This window comes from Ochlerotatus camptorhynchus, unplaced genomic scaffold, assembly GCF_037179485.1.
Source record: "Ochlerotatus camptorhynchus isolate MF236.1 unplaced genomic scaffold, CSIRO-AGI_Acam_v1.1 ptg000046l, whole genome shotgun sequence".
Taxonomy (NCBI): domain Eukaryota; kingdom Metazoa; phylum Arthropoda; class Insecta; order Diptera; family Culicidae; genus Ochlerotatus; species Ochlerotatus camptorhynchus.
The window spans coordinates 902001-917500 of NW_027040537.1; the positions used below are offsets into that span (position 1 = coordinate 902001).

The window sequence follows — 15500 nt, forward strand, 5'->3', positions numbered from 1 at the left end:
TTTTGCCGTATAAAACTCCTGTCCCGGAAGCTGCTTGTAGTCGGCTTTGACGTAGGTTTCGTCGTCCATTACCACGCAGTCAAACTTCGTCAGCATCGTCGTGTACAGCCTCCGGGATCGCGCTTTGGCCGTCGTATTTTGTTTATCATCGCGATTTGGAGTCACTACCTTCTTGTAAGTCGATAGTCCGGCTCGTTTTTTGGCTCGATGCACGGTTGTAGACGATACACCCAGCTTATTTGCGGCATCTCGGAGAGAGAGGTTAGGGTTTCGCTTGAAACTACCGGCAACTCTCTTTGTCGTCTGAGCGGCTTCCGGTTTTCGATTTCCCCCCGATCCAGACTTCCTGGCTGTCGACAAACGTTCCCCAAACACTTTAATTACATTTGTAACGGTTGATTTGAGACACGCCTCGTCCGCTCATGTCTGAATAAACTTCAATGATAAACCTGCACCAGTAGCAATAGAAATAACAAGCCTCATCAATGCAGCAGGCAGCCGGAGTGAAAGAGTACTCTTTTCCCTTCTGTTTGTTGCGTACCCGTATTATATTATCATATTGGCTAATCGAATTGCCAGTGAAAACTTGTTCAACCAATGCTTCCTTCGCTCAATGATCAAAACCGCCTGCTATTCGAGCGGCATTCACTCGTCGTTCATAAAATTAATGGTTATCCGTTATAGCCTTTATAGCCGCGAAAGCAAAACACTGTTTTATTCTTCTATTGAAGCGGTAGGTGTGCGATACTTCTCTCTCGTGTAGTTTATTCTTCATTATTATTATGCAGGAAATTTCTTCTGATGATATTCCAGAAATTCATGAAATTGCAATAAAGATGCTTGAAGTTCACATGCATTTCTTGGAACATCTGCGATGTTTCCGAAATTGTTCAAAAAGTTTTCTAAACTTCCTTGAACTTCTTTGGGCTTCACTGAAATTTTCGATATTTCTGAAGGTTTCCGTTGTCTTTTATAAAGCACGTTAACCGAGGTTTCATGACATATATGACGAATAAAAAAATGAAACACTTGATAATAATATGTAATATGTTTAATTTATCCATATATTTATCTAAAAAAAAAGTAACGGATATCGCATGTTAAATAAATTGATCGAGTAACTGACAGCGTGTTGGTGAAAGGAATTGAAAGCCAAAATGAGGCATCGGTTCAACACAAAGACAAGAAAATCCACAGGCAGCCTTCCATTCTAAGCTTGCTGCCGGGGGAAGTACAACTTGATCTGAAGTAATATTTGGTGTAAAAATTGCTCATATTGGAAGTTATTCATGTTTTAGGATTAATTAAATATTTGTATCGTAAACCATATTTCAAACCTCCCTCTCCCTTTTCCCATCCAAAAAAATGTAAATCTCCACTAACCTCGAGACAACCGCGAGTATCCGGTCCAGCTCCTTTATTTTTAAATAATTTATAGCGAAAATGATAACTCGGCTCTGTAAAGTTTATTCGATTGAGCCTGTACAAATAAGGTGATTAATAAAAAAAATGGTAGTTATTATAATGTTTAGTATTGATCGCGCACGGGAGAGATCCCTACGTTGTGTTTATTTGTTTATCTTTCAATTGTTGATCCCGATCGATACGGATAGTAATGAAAAGCACCGATTGCTTCGCCATCCTGCCATGGCGGAGGCATACGAGACACTGTTTATTGTTTTGTATGAGGTTTTGTAGACTGTAGTATCGATACAGTGTGTAAGGTAAATGTGCATATGTATATGACGTTGTACAAACAAGTATAAATATTAATGATATCAACTGTCAAGCGGAAAGCTTCAAAGTAAAAAAAAGAACAGTGTAACTTTAACGCAGACACTCAACGACGTTTCACCGTTGTTTATGTTTACTGCAGCTTTCATCTTTGTCTAGATTTTCGTTTTCGATAGCTCTGATCGATTTCCACTTCGGCTTTTCATGATAAAAACGGTACTGGACGTTGTATGCTCATGGCCAATCGAGCGTAATACGACCACGGAGCCATCACTCTGGGACTCCGTTTACAGGGGCGGCGTAGTCAGTCGATTCCTGTTCCATCGGAGGACAGCACATTGGTTCGCAGACGATGGAAAATTCGTGGAAATTAATGACTATTTCCTGGGAACGTAAATGCGACCGATTATGTGCACTGAGATCATCTAACAAATAATGCCGACTTTATGAGGACAAGGAGCGGCTTTTGGTGACAGTGGCCAGCAAGATTATCAAAGAATGACCTGTCTCTCGTGTGAAATCCATTTTTTATTAAACAAATGTCAATTTTACACTTAAAACCAAAAATAGTCAAAACCAAAAAAAAACTACTGTCAGACCTTGTATAAGATTCGCAAATATCACACATATTAAAATATTTAATATTTCGACAATCGGTATTGATGCTGATACTTGGAGCTGTCCTTCCCCTAGAGTACATTATTCTAATGTTGCTCCACAAATTACGGAGCACAGTTCTAGCGACTAGAAAATATTGACAGTCATCAGCCCATCCTCCACAACCCACAGCAGAACGGAAAATCTTACAAACAATTGCAGTCTTTCTTCTTAACTCGTCCACAGATGCGGGAATGGCGGGACCGCACTCGGATCGGCTGACGGGACGGGACAATAAGGACGAGTTGGTGTCCGAGCGGGAGCAGAACCAACTCAAGCTCAATCAGTTCAGCGTCACCGACGGGATCCTGGCCAAGGTCGGCATCGGACACACTGGCACGACGACGGGTGAGTTGCGTCTTTTTTTTCCGATCGCTATTTCCAAACTCGTGTCGCGGCAATTTGACACTGACTGATTGAAATCACGTCAGCCAGCGCATCAACTCGTGCCAATATATATTTTTGGGAATCACAGCTCCATACGTAATTAGCTGCCGGAAAGCAAATTCAACCAACGAAAAATAGCATGGTGGCAAATCAAACTTTTTCGCGACGGGGGAAAAGATAAAAGAGCTGACAAGAGTATGATAACGATCAAATGGATGCATGGGAATTTCGCAAGAAACGGCAGAAACCGGCGAAGTTAATCGAAGTCAAGATGAGACGCGTGGAATGTATTTTCTTTTCCAGTTAGTAACGCAAAGAAAATGTCTAACTTTCCTTGGGAAAACATTCCGGCAATCAGGATACACTGAACGAAAACATCCGCAATATTTCGAATGATTATTGCATTGCCCGAGCGCTTTAACAATATGCTTCAGAATTTCGGATGATTGCCGTATGGTTGAATTCGTCATCAGTCATCCATATGACTTACAGCGCTCCGAGGACAACACTTTAAGAATAGGATTACTTGCAAATGCTTTAATTTGATTTTTTTTTACATTTCCATACTAAATAGCCATTCAATCATGTAAACAAAAATCGTTTGTTAGTAGAGGAAACTTCCTCCACCACGAATTAGACTATCTTCGGTTTCCACGCTTTACCAATGTTCGTACCACCTCGTTTGTCAGCTCAGATCAGCAAATGACGCTCAAAAGAAGTATTTACATCATCGTTTTTGGATGATTTGCGTTATGGAGCTGAACCAATACCATATTCATCCCGCATTAGAGGGGAGTATCATCTGATTACAAAGCAACCGTCATCCGGTTGCAGCTATCATTCGAAAAAGTGATTTCGATGTTTCGATTTCATTCGAATAGAGGATGATGTTTTGGTACAGTGTACATTGTGAAATTTCCAAAGGTAGTCTGTTTCATTTGAATATATTGTGAGTGTGACATTCCAAAAGCGCTCAGACGTTTCCCGTTAGAGTAAGGTGGGGCAAAAGTTGTTTTGAGGTTCTCGAAACCCGCCCAAAATAAAACTCTATAAATATATGTTGGGTGAAGCGAAGTGATGTTTTTTTTTAGGTTGGCAACGACTCAACGCCATCGGTTGGCAGCAAGCGCTGTCAAACTACATTTCGCTTGTAGCTAAATCGTGATTCTTCGATTATTTGATTCCTTTCGTAAATTCGCGAAAGTGAAAGGAGAGGCGAAATTAACTAATTTTAGATAAAATCCCGCAGCGAAATTGACAGGTGTTATGTGTCATACACAAACTTTAGCTCCTCTTCCTGCATCTTACAAATAAAAATATCATTCTTAGTTTAATAGGTTCATAATTCCAAATAACATTTTAGCTGTGATGATCAATTGCAAACCTGCTTCCAGATAAATAGTTCTAGCTACGAATGAACTGAAAATTCAGCAAAGCTCTGTAAAAGAAAATTGTTAACCTTGAATTAGGGAGCCTGAGTATTCAATTAGTTCTATTGCATAGGCTTGGAATTTTGAGATATTTTTTTCTACTAAGGTTAACCTTTTACCCCACCTTTCTCTACGGTTCAGCTCGCTTTGATTGGCATCAGAGCGACTGACTGGGATGTGGTACAGTCAGGAATCCTTATTGCCGGGGTAACGGGGGCGTGAATAAGGAACCGCGAATAAGGATACCAACAGCTTATGGGATTTTCACTAATGGGGGCTGTAGTGGACTATCTCATTTGTTTCAATACATAAAGCTATACTGTCTTTGACAAAGTTGCTGTACTGGGTTAGACCAACAAGCCTGTGCCATTGGATTCAGGTTAAATTGGGAACTACGCCGCTATAGGCGCTTCACTTTTATGTTACTTATGACGGGCGCTATAATATATGGATAATATTTCCAACATAGAATATTTCGTGATCCTGGCCATATAGAAAGTTACTGTCTTCAGCAAAGTTGTGCAGGTGACCAAGTCCTTTCGGAAGGTGGCCATATTATTTCAGAACTCTCACACTACGCGGCGGTAGTGTGCACATGAACTTCCTTAATATGATATGTCTCGAAAGCTTGTCCATATAATATGTTGCTGTGCAATGTGAGAACAGGAACCCGAAAAGGGATGACGTGTACAGGCCGGAAATCGATGTCAGATGCCATTTTGGAATCCAAGATGGCTACCATCGGTTCAAGAAAAACTGTCAAATACCCTATAATAGGGTATTTCCGAAAAGAGAACGACGTGTAGAGGCCAGAAATCGATTCCAGACGCCATTTTGGAATCCAAGATGGCGACCATCGGGCAAGAAAAACTGTCAAATACCCTACAATATGAGTATTTCCGGATAGGGAACGACATGTAGAGACCGGAAATCGATGTCAGATGCCATTTTGGAATCCAAGATGGCGGCCATCGGTTCAAGATAAACTGTCAAATACTCTACAATATGAGTATTTCCGGAAAGGAAACTACGTGTAGAGGCCGAAAATCGATGCCAGATGCCATTTTGTAATTCAAGATGGCGGCCATCGGTTCAATAAAAACTGTCAAATACCCTACAATATAGGTATTTCCGGATAGGGGATGACTGTAGAGGCCGGAAACCGATGCCAAACGCCATTTTAAAAACCAAGATGGCGGCCATCGGTTTTAAGAAAAACTGTCAAAAATCCTACAATGTGGGAATTTCCGAAAAGGGACGACGTGTAGAGGCCAGATATACATTCCAGACGCTATTTTGGAATCCAATATGGCGGCAACATGTTTTCCATAAATAAGGTTTACCAAGCATATTGCGTATAATTTATTGTGTATAGCGTATCATTGAGCAAGATCGCAACGTAACGTGGAAAATTTCTAAAAACTATAAAACGCTTTGATTTGTTTTGTTTTTTCTATCGTAAACTACAGATTTATTCCACATTTTATTTTCTCTTTCGATAACAAAGAACCAATCAGCGCTGTCATGTTTTATGCATTCTAGTCACTCTCGTTCTTCCACTCCGTGAGAAGGGTCTCGACTTCCCTTAGCAAATCTTGCATTTTTGCACTCCGTTCAACATTGCTGTCCAATGTGCAGAAACTTTCGACCTCGGAGAGTTGATTTAGTTTTAACTCGGTTTTTGCCGCACCAGGTGGTGGATGAAAATATCATCCATATTCACTGAGGAGGACTTCAATGGATTGTTTGATCGACGTTTAAAAAAATTCACGTGCATCAAATTGAAACAGTGCGTAAAGTTTCTTAATGTTATTCACAGTATTCAAACTTGCGAGTTTAGAAATGCTAAGCGATTTCGCTAAAAACGTTCTTAAGTCTTGTTTTAAGTGTGAAATGAAAATAAATTCAATTTTATTTATTTTACGCTTAATACTGTAACCAGTGGTGTGTCTGTCTGTCTGAGATTAGTGAGGTTGTCGCGATTAGTGTTTCGTATTTTATGTATAAAAATATGCTAAGGAAAGGTTTGCATACAATCTACTAACAAATCGCTGATTTCTCGCGAATAACAGAACAATCTCGTGAACAAACTATACCAAAATATAGAGGAACCATTCATCTATCTGTTTGTGTTGTTAGTTTTTGAGATTGAGCATTAATTCGCGAGAATTCGTCAAATGAAGTGTTTGTTTACAAAAGTAATTACGCCCTAATCTCGAAGTTCTCCGGATTTTACTGCTTTTGAGCTGGGCTACAGTCCAGTTAACGAACCCCCAGTTAAATGTCGATACAATACCTGTTCTTTAACTAGGCTGCTTTTTAACTGGGGGTTCGTTAACTGGACTGTAGGCCAGTTAAAGAACGTCCAGTTAAAGAACAAGTACTGTATCGACATTTAACTGGGGGTTCGTTAACTGGACTGTAGCCCAGTTAAGAAGCAGTAAAACGTCAAAAATAGACGTCACATTTAGCTTGACATTTTATTGTCAAAATTGGTGAGGGGTATTCGAACGGAGTGAATGAATGAAGATCTAAAAATAGTTCAACAAACTTCTAAGATCTTCAGGGATTCTCGTTTCAGTTTAGGGAACTTCGATGCAGTTTGCCAGAGATTTTTTTAAATTTTTTAAACCTTAAGAATGTTTTTTTTTTTTTTTTAACTCTTTATTTGTTCCAAATTCAAAATAAATTACATTTCATTTTAACCTAGGTGCTCCAGTTACTGCAGTAACGTACCAGCCTTAATTGTTATGATATATATCTAAGTGTTTTTACATTGTTCATGTCTTGGCAATTCAGTATTTTAAACAGGTTTTTTAACCTGCATGTCAGTATAACAATTGATATCTTAAAACTAAAAACTAAAACTAAATCTTATCTAAGTATAAAGGGAATTAATCGTTGCAATTGAGGATTGCAACGATTTTTGCCTGAAATTATTAATTATTTTGTTGGACATTTGTGCTAAAGTCTCAACATTCGAAATTCTATGTACTTCGGTTGTACTGTACCAGGGAGGCAACTTCAAAATCATTTTCAGAATTTTGTTCTGAATCCTTTGAAGTGCTTTTTTCCTGGTAGTGCAGCAACTAGACCATATTGGTACAGCGTAAAGCATGGCCGGTCTAAAAACTTGTTTAAATATTAGAAGTTTATTCGTCAGGCAAAGTTTGGATTTCCTGTTTATAAGAGGATACAAACATTTTATATATTTGTTACATTTGGCTTGAATGCCCTCAATGTGATCTTTAAAAGTTAATTTTTGGTCAAGTATTAATCCAAGATATTTCACTTGGTTTGACCAGGAAATTGGAACTCCGTTCATAGTGACTATGTGACTACTACTAGGTTTCAAAAACGAAGCTCTAGGCTTATGTGGAAATATTATAAGTTGAGTTTTGGAAGCGTTGGGAGAAATCTTCCATTTTTGTAAATAAGAAGAGAAAATATCTAAACTTTTCTGAAGTCTGCTGCAAATAACACGAAGACTTCTTCCTTTAGCGGAAATGTCTGTGTCATCAGCGAACAAAGATTTGTGGCAACCCTGAGGCAAATCAGGGAGGTCCGAAGTGAAAATGTTATCCAATATAGGCCCAAGAATGCTACCCTGAGGAACTCCTGCCCTAACAGGTAGTCGATTAGATTTGGAATTTTGATAATTTACTTGAAGAGTTCTGTCAGTTAAATAATTTTGAACTAATTTCATAATATAAAGTGGAAAATTAAACTTTTTCAATTTAGCAATCAAACCTTCATGCCAAACACTGTCGAATGCTTTTTCTATGTCTAGAAGAGCAACTCCAGTTGAGTGGCCTTCAGATTTGTTTGAACGAATTAAATTGGTAACTCTTAAGAGTTGATGAGTAGTTGAATGCCCATGGCGAAATCCAAACTGCTCATCTGCAAAAATTGAGTTCGTATTGATGTGAAGCATCATTCTATTCAAAATTATCTTTTCAAAAAGTTTACTTATTGAAGAAAGCAAACTTATTGGACGGTAGCTAGAAGCTTCAGCTGGATTTTTATCCGGCTTCAAAATTGGAACAACTTTTGCATTTTTCCATTTATCAGGAAAGTATGCCAAATGGAAACATCTGTTAAATAATTTTACCAAGAAAGACAAGCAAATCAAATTGATTACTCAAATTAATTTCATCAGAAGGGGGGTCAAGAGTTTGCCCCTTTCTTTTGCGTTTAGGCGCCATGGCGGCAGTAAATTTTTATCCAAATCGACTTCCAAGCAGATTACTATAAGAATCTGAAGGATCGAAGAGGAATTTTCCAAATCGATATCCAAGAAGGATTACCTCGGGTAGGGTCCAAACAAGGATCGAAGAGGAATAAGAGTTGAACAAGGTAGAAAATTTTTACAGGTTGAGCACTGAAAAGTGCTGTTAAAATTTGTTGTAGCTTTAGGTAGTAGTAACACTTCCTTCAGCAAAAAGCAAATAGATCCGCACGGCAAGAGAGCACGATGCGGACTGATTAAGAATGTTTTGTAGATGTTGACTGAACGTTGCAAGGTTACAGGAAATTGTTCCAGACATCCTTCCTAAACAGCAGATAATGATCAATCGATCTCCAGATAGACGAAGATATACGTAAAGTTCTTTTGATATTTTTCAAGATTTCTGGTTGATCAAGTTCTGAAGATCTTCATCCGTTAGAAAATACAAATGAAGTCTCATATATATTTTGTAACCAGTTGGTTACAATCCGTGGATTTTCGTTTGTATGAGTTGTTGTTGTTTGGAAAATTCACGTATTTTAAATATCAAAGACAGAAGGCAACACACAGCAGCGAGAGGGTTAGTACCGCTGCAAAAACACTCAAACGATACTAAAGGGAGGAAAATCGTAGTCTTAAGCTAAAAATGGAGAATGGTCGGCAAAAGGCATGCGAGTGGCCATCTTCTAAAAGAAAAAAACCTTCTAATTGGCAGAAGTAATCAGGCGTCCGTGTAGACCGGTATCGTAACGTGCAGTGCTATTAAGTGTACCCCCCCCCCCTTCTGGGATTTCTGGGATGTTGGACTGCCTCCGTTCAGGTAATTAACTTTTTATTATCCTGACGAAAAATTTCCCTGAATTATAACAATTCTCAGGACCTCGTACCGTAAATAAAACGGTCTTACACGGCTCGGCTAGGAAGTCAAGATGGCTTCCGAGCCTAACAGTAAATGATACTCGATCGTCCTTCAGGGACGATTCCCTCAGGCCGGTGGCCTTAATTGCCAAGGAGGGTCCCGTCTCGGCTCGACCAAGGTGGCCATGCCACGGTCAGCCGATGCCGTCAACGACGGAAGACGCCTGCCAGCCAAACGAGCCAGCAACGCCTGCTGAGCCGTATGTGGCTGATGAACGCCACCAGATCCGCCATTCTCCCAAAGCTGCAACAACACTGTCTGCAGCCCGCGCCGCAAGTTTCCGGCCACACGGTAGTGCAGGAGCAGCCGTGTGGGCCAACGCCAGTGTCGCGACGCCGTAAGAGATCCCGCTGCAGCAGTGAGTACTAAATTTTAAACCATCGTATACACGCCACATATATGTGAAAACCCACACCCACACGCCACAGAATAGGGCAAATAAATGTGTTAGAAAATGTGAATATTCCTGTGTTTCATACTTTGTCCGCGTAGCCCCTCCGAATACCCAGTAACATGCCGGCCCTGCGACACAGTTCAGGGGTCTCATGCTACTGAGCTAGTTACCCGGGAGTGTCTGGTCGTGCCATAGTCACATTTTTTTCAAGACTGCAGATTGATCATTAAGTACTCCAGCTAATAGAAACTTATGGAATCTCGAATCTTGACTTGAGGTGTCGCATAATGGGTTTGCCATATTTTAGGAAAACGCCATTCTCGTAATCCATACTGGATCGATTCCAAAAATATTAAATAGTGATCTATGGGACCATAGTACTTCACCTACCAGCTAAAGGCTGAAAGTCTCTATAATAAAGCAAAAAAAAAGATGGTGGTTGTTGCGTTTAATGATTGCAGAGAATCATAACCTACAACAGAGTCGAGTTTCTAACGCCTTTGGATACGGTTGTGTGATAAGTTCGTTCTCTGTTTTGTGCGTGCATTCGCTTTCATAGTTTTCGGCTGCATTTGCCGGATTAGCGCTGGCACTCTGCCTCCCGGACGGTTAAACGTGTGTGAGTGGTGGTTTTCTCGCTTTCCGAGAAGTTTTAGAATCGAGAAAGAAAACATGATTCATCATGTTTGCAAAATTGGCGTGGTTTGATTGTTTCTCCCGGACCAGAAATTTGTGGCATCGCGAGAGAAAATTTTATTTATTTACGCGGTGATGAGAAAATTTTGTTTATTTACGCGGTGATGAAAAGTGCGCTGATCTATTGTCAGGGTTTTGAGATGTGCATTGCATTTGTGCACGGAGTGACTTGGAAAATAAAAGTGATATTTGTTTGTTGTGTGGTTGGAGTGGAGGGAAAAAAATATGCGTGGAAGCATCGGGAATGCACTCCCGGGTGAAGTGATTTGGTGAGAACGGTCCAGTTGAAGATTGTTGACAAGTGTATTTGTGGTGATGCAAATTATGGTTTAGATGACGCATGGCTTCAAACATTTTGTGTATCCAAATAAAACATATTACATACTAAATACGCACAGGGCATCGTCTGCTGACCATTGCCGCGGGTATATCGTGGGAGTCCCAGGTACCCGGTTCAAGCTTTAGTTGGCGGCGGTGGCTCTTCTTGACCTTCTACCCCCTGAGTAGTTAGTGTGAATAAGGGCGTCTATGTGATGTTTTGCTGTACCTGTTGTGGACATTTAGTGCATCCTGTTCCCTTGACTAGGGCATCGTCTGCTGACCATTGCCGCGGGTATATCGTGGGAGTCCCAGGTACCCGGTTCAAGCTTTAGTTGGCGGCGGTGGCTCTTCTTGACCTTCTACCCCCTGAGTAGTTAGTGTGAATAAGGGCGTCTATGTGATGTTTTGCTGTACCTGTTGTGGACATTTAGTGCATCCTGTTCCCTTGACTTGCTGAGGACACCCTGTCTTGCCTCAAAAGTTACCCTTTTTGAAGTACTAGTCTTCACAACATAAAGGGCACCATTACGGAGCATGAGATTTGATCAAATTATTCGCAGTTCTACTTGTCCAACGACCCCGGCTGGGTGAGGGATAGAGGATGACACACACACACACACACAGAGAATCATAACCTACAACATTTTGTTACACACACACAGACATTTTCCGATCTGGTCGAGCTGAGTTGATTGGTATATGACACTCGGCTTTCCAAGCCACACAGCTGACTTTTTCAAGTAGTTGACCCTGGGCGTAATTCATGGCAATTTGGTGGCCCGGTTCTTCGTCCAGGATCGATTGTTTTTTATACAGATGGTTCAAGATTGAACAATCAAGTGGGAGCAGCAGTAACCGGCCCAGGGATAGAAATATCGGTTCCTATGGGCAGATGGCCAACTGTGTTCCAAGCTGAAATCCAAGCAATTTTAGAGTGTTCCGTTATATGTTTGCGTAGAAACTATAAGAGTTCAAATATATGCGTCATGTCCGACAGTCAAGCTGCTCTAAATGCTTTAAAGCCGGCGACATGTACATCAAAACTTGTCTGGGAGTGTGTTCAATCACTTCAAAATGTGTCTTGTCATAATCAAGTCAACTTATATTTGAGTTCCTGGTCATTGCGGGATTGAGGGAAATGAAAGAGCTGATGCACTAGCAAGACTCGGATCTTCTCATAAGTTCATCGGGCCAGAGCTCTTTTGTGGCTTATCGGCTGCATCTCTTAGAATGGAGCTAAAAGCGTGGGAATCTTCAAAAGTGGAGGAAAACCGGAAGAACTCTTCTATTGCTAGGCAGTCGAAGCGATTTATTAATCCAAACATTTCTGTGACTCACAAAATCCTGGAACTTTCTAAGAAAGATCTTAGTATATATGCAGGTCTTATAACAGGTCATTGTCCGAGCCGTTATCACTTGAAGCTGATTGGAAAACTTCAAGATGATGTATGTCGCTTCTGTGGCATAGAAAAGGAAGACTCGGAACATTTGCTTTGCCACTGTCCGGCAATTTTCAATAAAAGGCGTAAGTTCTTCGACTAGGGGCTGATAGAACCCTTTGACATTTGGAGAACAACTCCCAGTAGGCGTGGGTTCAATCCCAGTCGGCGCCGCCGGGATGTTCTTGAGGCATAACATCTCTGATCACGCCTTCCTTCGGATGGGAAGTAAAGCCGTTGGTCCCCGGTTCATGAGTTGATGGGTCGATAGGTAGGGTCCAGGTGTGGGAGCTGCCTTCCTGGCACGTCGGTAGCATTGGTGCTCAGCACGGAAAACAAGATCGACGGAAAAAACAAAACCAAAGGAAAAACTCCCAGTACGGCAGTGCACTTTATTCGAAGTATAATGCCGTGCTGGGATAATGTCAAACGATGGCGATCACTCCTAATAATAGTGATACGGCATCTTGATATAGCTAAAAAAAAAAAAAAATGGGGAATATATCACAATAGATCAAAAAAATGGTCGCAGTTATGAAAATACCCGACAAGGAAAAAAAAGCCTCAGAACAGAAGTTGGTTTTTCATGCGATATGCATACCCTTCTCTGTAAGATGGGTTAAAATATTAACCAAAATTATTTTAAGTTTCTTTACTATGCATATTTTTCCTACAGTTAGAATTATTTTTCCTATAACTATTTCTCAAACGTCATTTCGCTTGGACATTTTCGAGTAATGATTCGTTAAAAAATATCGAATACACCATTTTGATTTCTTTTAAAAGATTCAAAATGGCCGATTCTTTACTCAAATGTGTATGATTTAGTATAACAAACAGTTATGCAAAGTTTCATGAAAATCTGAGAAGGTCACGATTTGTCATTTAACGTGGAACTGTTCTATACCAAGCTGAACGATTATAATGGAGTCCACAGAGAGTCGAAACGTAAGATCGGAAACCTCTTTCCAAGACTGAGAAATCTGGTAACCCAACCTAAATACTGAAACAGTCGCCTGACGTAAATTAAAATCCAAAGTGCTTACAATAGAGCTTCAATTAACAGCAATTTCCCGCTTCCGCTTAACTTACAAAATGCACACTATCAGTTCAACAGTTTTCTGTAACAAGCAGCTGTTAAGTGAATCATCATCATTACCACTTTGCATCATATCCTGGAGAATGGTGTTGATATAAAGTGGAAAAATGATAGTTGAACAACTTCCGAACTAGAGAAACTAAATTAATTGCAAGCGTATTTATAACTAGGTATCAACCCTTGAAACGAAATCCCTACTGTTCAAAAACATTCCACTCTTGTAAGAGGCGCAGGGAGGTAGGATGAAGATAAGATGGAAAATTGAAATTTACATCCATTATTGCTCCCTGGAGATGGAGAGATGATGCTCGCCTGCAAGAAGGGACAGAGAGGGTGAGAAAATCAGAAAACCCTTTTCAAACTTATCAAAACTCCCCACTCAAAGGACTCCGTTCCGAACGTGATTCGTTTTTCATTCTCTGCCCCCTCATCGAAAACTGCTTAGTAATTCCAGGAAGGATGCAATTTGGCTCAAAACGATTATGTCCAATTCCAATGGATGTCATCCATTTGGACGAATTGAGAAATCAGATTGCAAAATAAAAGGGACCACGTTTTCCATCGAAACTGTGATAATTTCGAATGGGATTTACATTCAGTCAGTATTATCCGTTGGGGGAAGTTCTAAGAAAACCCTTTTTTCCGTACCCCTTGTGGGAAGAAAAGCCCACTGCTCGAAGGATCAAGAAGCGACCTTTGCTCACTGATTATACACCGGAAAAAAGTTGTTGAAACTGCTGCACCCTGGACATTCCATCAGTTGTGTAATATTACGATGCACACAGTTTTTGCGAACAAAATCGATAAAAAATTACATTCGACGTGACCATAATCACTCATTTATGAATTGGCGGTAACCAAACCTTCACTACTTTGTAGTTCAAATCCTATGCTTTAAAAAGAGTAGCTGAGATTGTGTCGCGGTGGCACAAAAAATTTGGTTTTGTTTGTTGGTGGTGATTCCTGGAGTTGGGGGTGTTGTTGTTTGTTTGTTTGGTTTTTGTTGGTTTGTTTGAATTCAGTTTTAATAAATAACTAACTAACTAACTAACTAACTAACTAACTAACTAACTAACTAACTAACTAACTAACTAACTAACTAACTAACTAACTAACTAACTAACTAACTAACTAACTAACTAACTAACTAACTAACTAACTAACTAACTAACTAACTAACTAACTAACTAACTAACTAACTAACTAACTAACTAACTAACTAACTAACTAACTAACTAACTAACTAACTAACTAACTAACTAACTAACTAACTAACTAACTAACTAACTAACTAACTAACTAACTAACTAACTAACTAACTAACTAACTAACTAACTAACTAACTAACTAACTAACTAACTAACTAACTAACTAACTAACTAACTAACTAACTAACTAACTAACTAACTAACTAACTAACTAACTAACTAACTAACTAACTAACTAACTAACTAACTAACTAACTAACTAACTAACTAACTAACTAACTAACTAACTAACTAACTAACTAACTAACTAACTAACTAACTAACTAACTAACTAACTAACTAACTAACTAACTAACTAACTAACTAACTAACTAACTAACTAACTAACTAACTAACTAACTAACTAACTAACTAACTAACTAACTAACTAACTAACTAACTAACTAACTAACTAACTAACTAACTAACTAACTAACTAACTAACTAACTAACTAACTAACTAACTAACTAACTAACTAACTAACTAACTAACTAACTAACTAACTAACTAACTAACTAACTAACTAACTAACTAACTAACTAACTAACTAACTAACTAACTAACTAACTAACTAACTAACTAACTAACTAACTAACTAACTAACTAACTAACTAACTAACTAACTAACTAACTAACTAACTAACTAACTAACTAACTAACTAACTAACTAACTAACTAACTAACTAACTAACTAACTAACTAACTAACTAACTAACTAACTAACTAACTAACTAACTAACTAACTAACTAACTAACTAACTAACTAACTAACTAACTAACTAACTAACTAACTAACTAACTAACTAACTAACTAACTAACTAACTAACTAACTAACTAACTAACTAACTAACTAACTAACTAACTAACTAACTAACTAACTAACTAACTAACTAACTAACTAACTAACTAACTAACTAACTAACTAACTAACTAACTAACTAACTAAC

The 15500-nt window shown here is 39.2% G+C and overlaps 1 protein-coding gene across 1 annotated transcript in view; it reads left to right on the forward strand.

Moving 5' to 3' along the window:
* LOC135716908 (adipokinetic hormone/corazonin-related peptide receptor variant I-like) overlaps positions 1-15500 on the forward strand; it is a 221250-nt gene that overhangs the window by 180810 nt on the left and 24940 nt on the right. The window contains exon 7 of the mRNA XM_065239031.1: positions 2578-2739. Within this exon, the coding sequence (XP_065095103.1) occupies positions 2578-2739 (162 nt within the window). The remainder of the gene's footprint in view (positions 1-2577; positions 2740-15500) is intronic.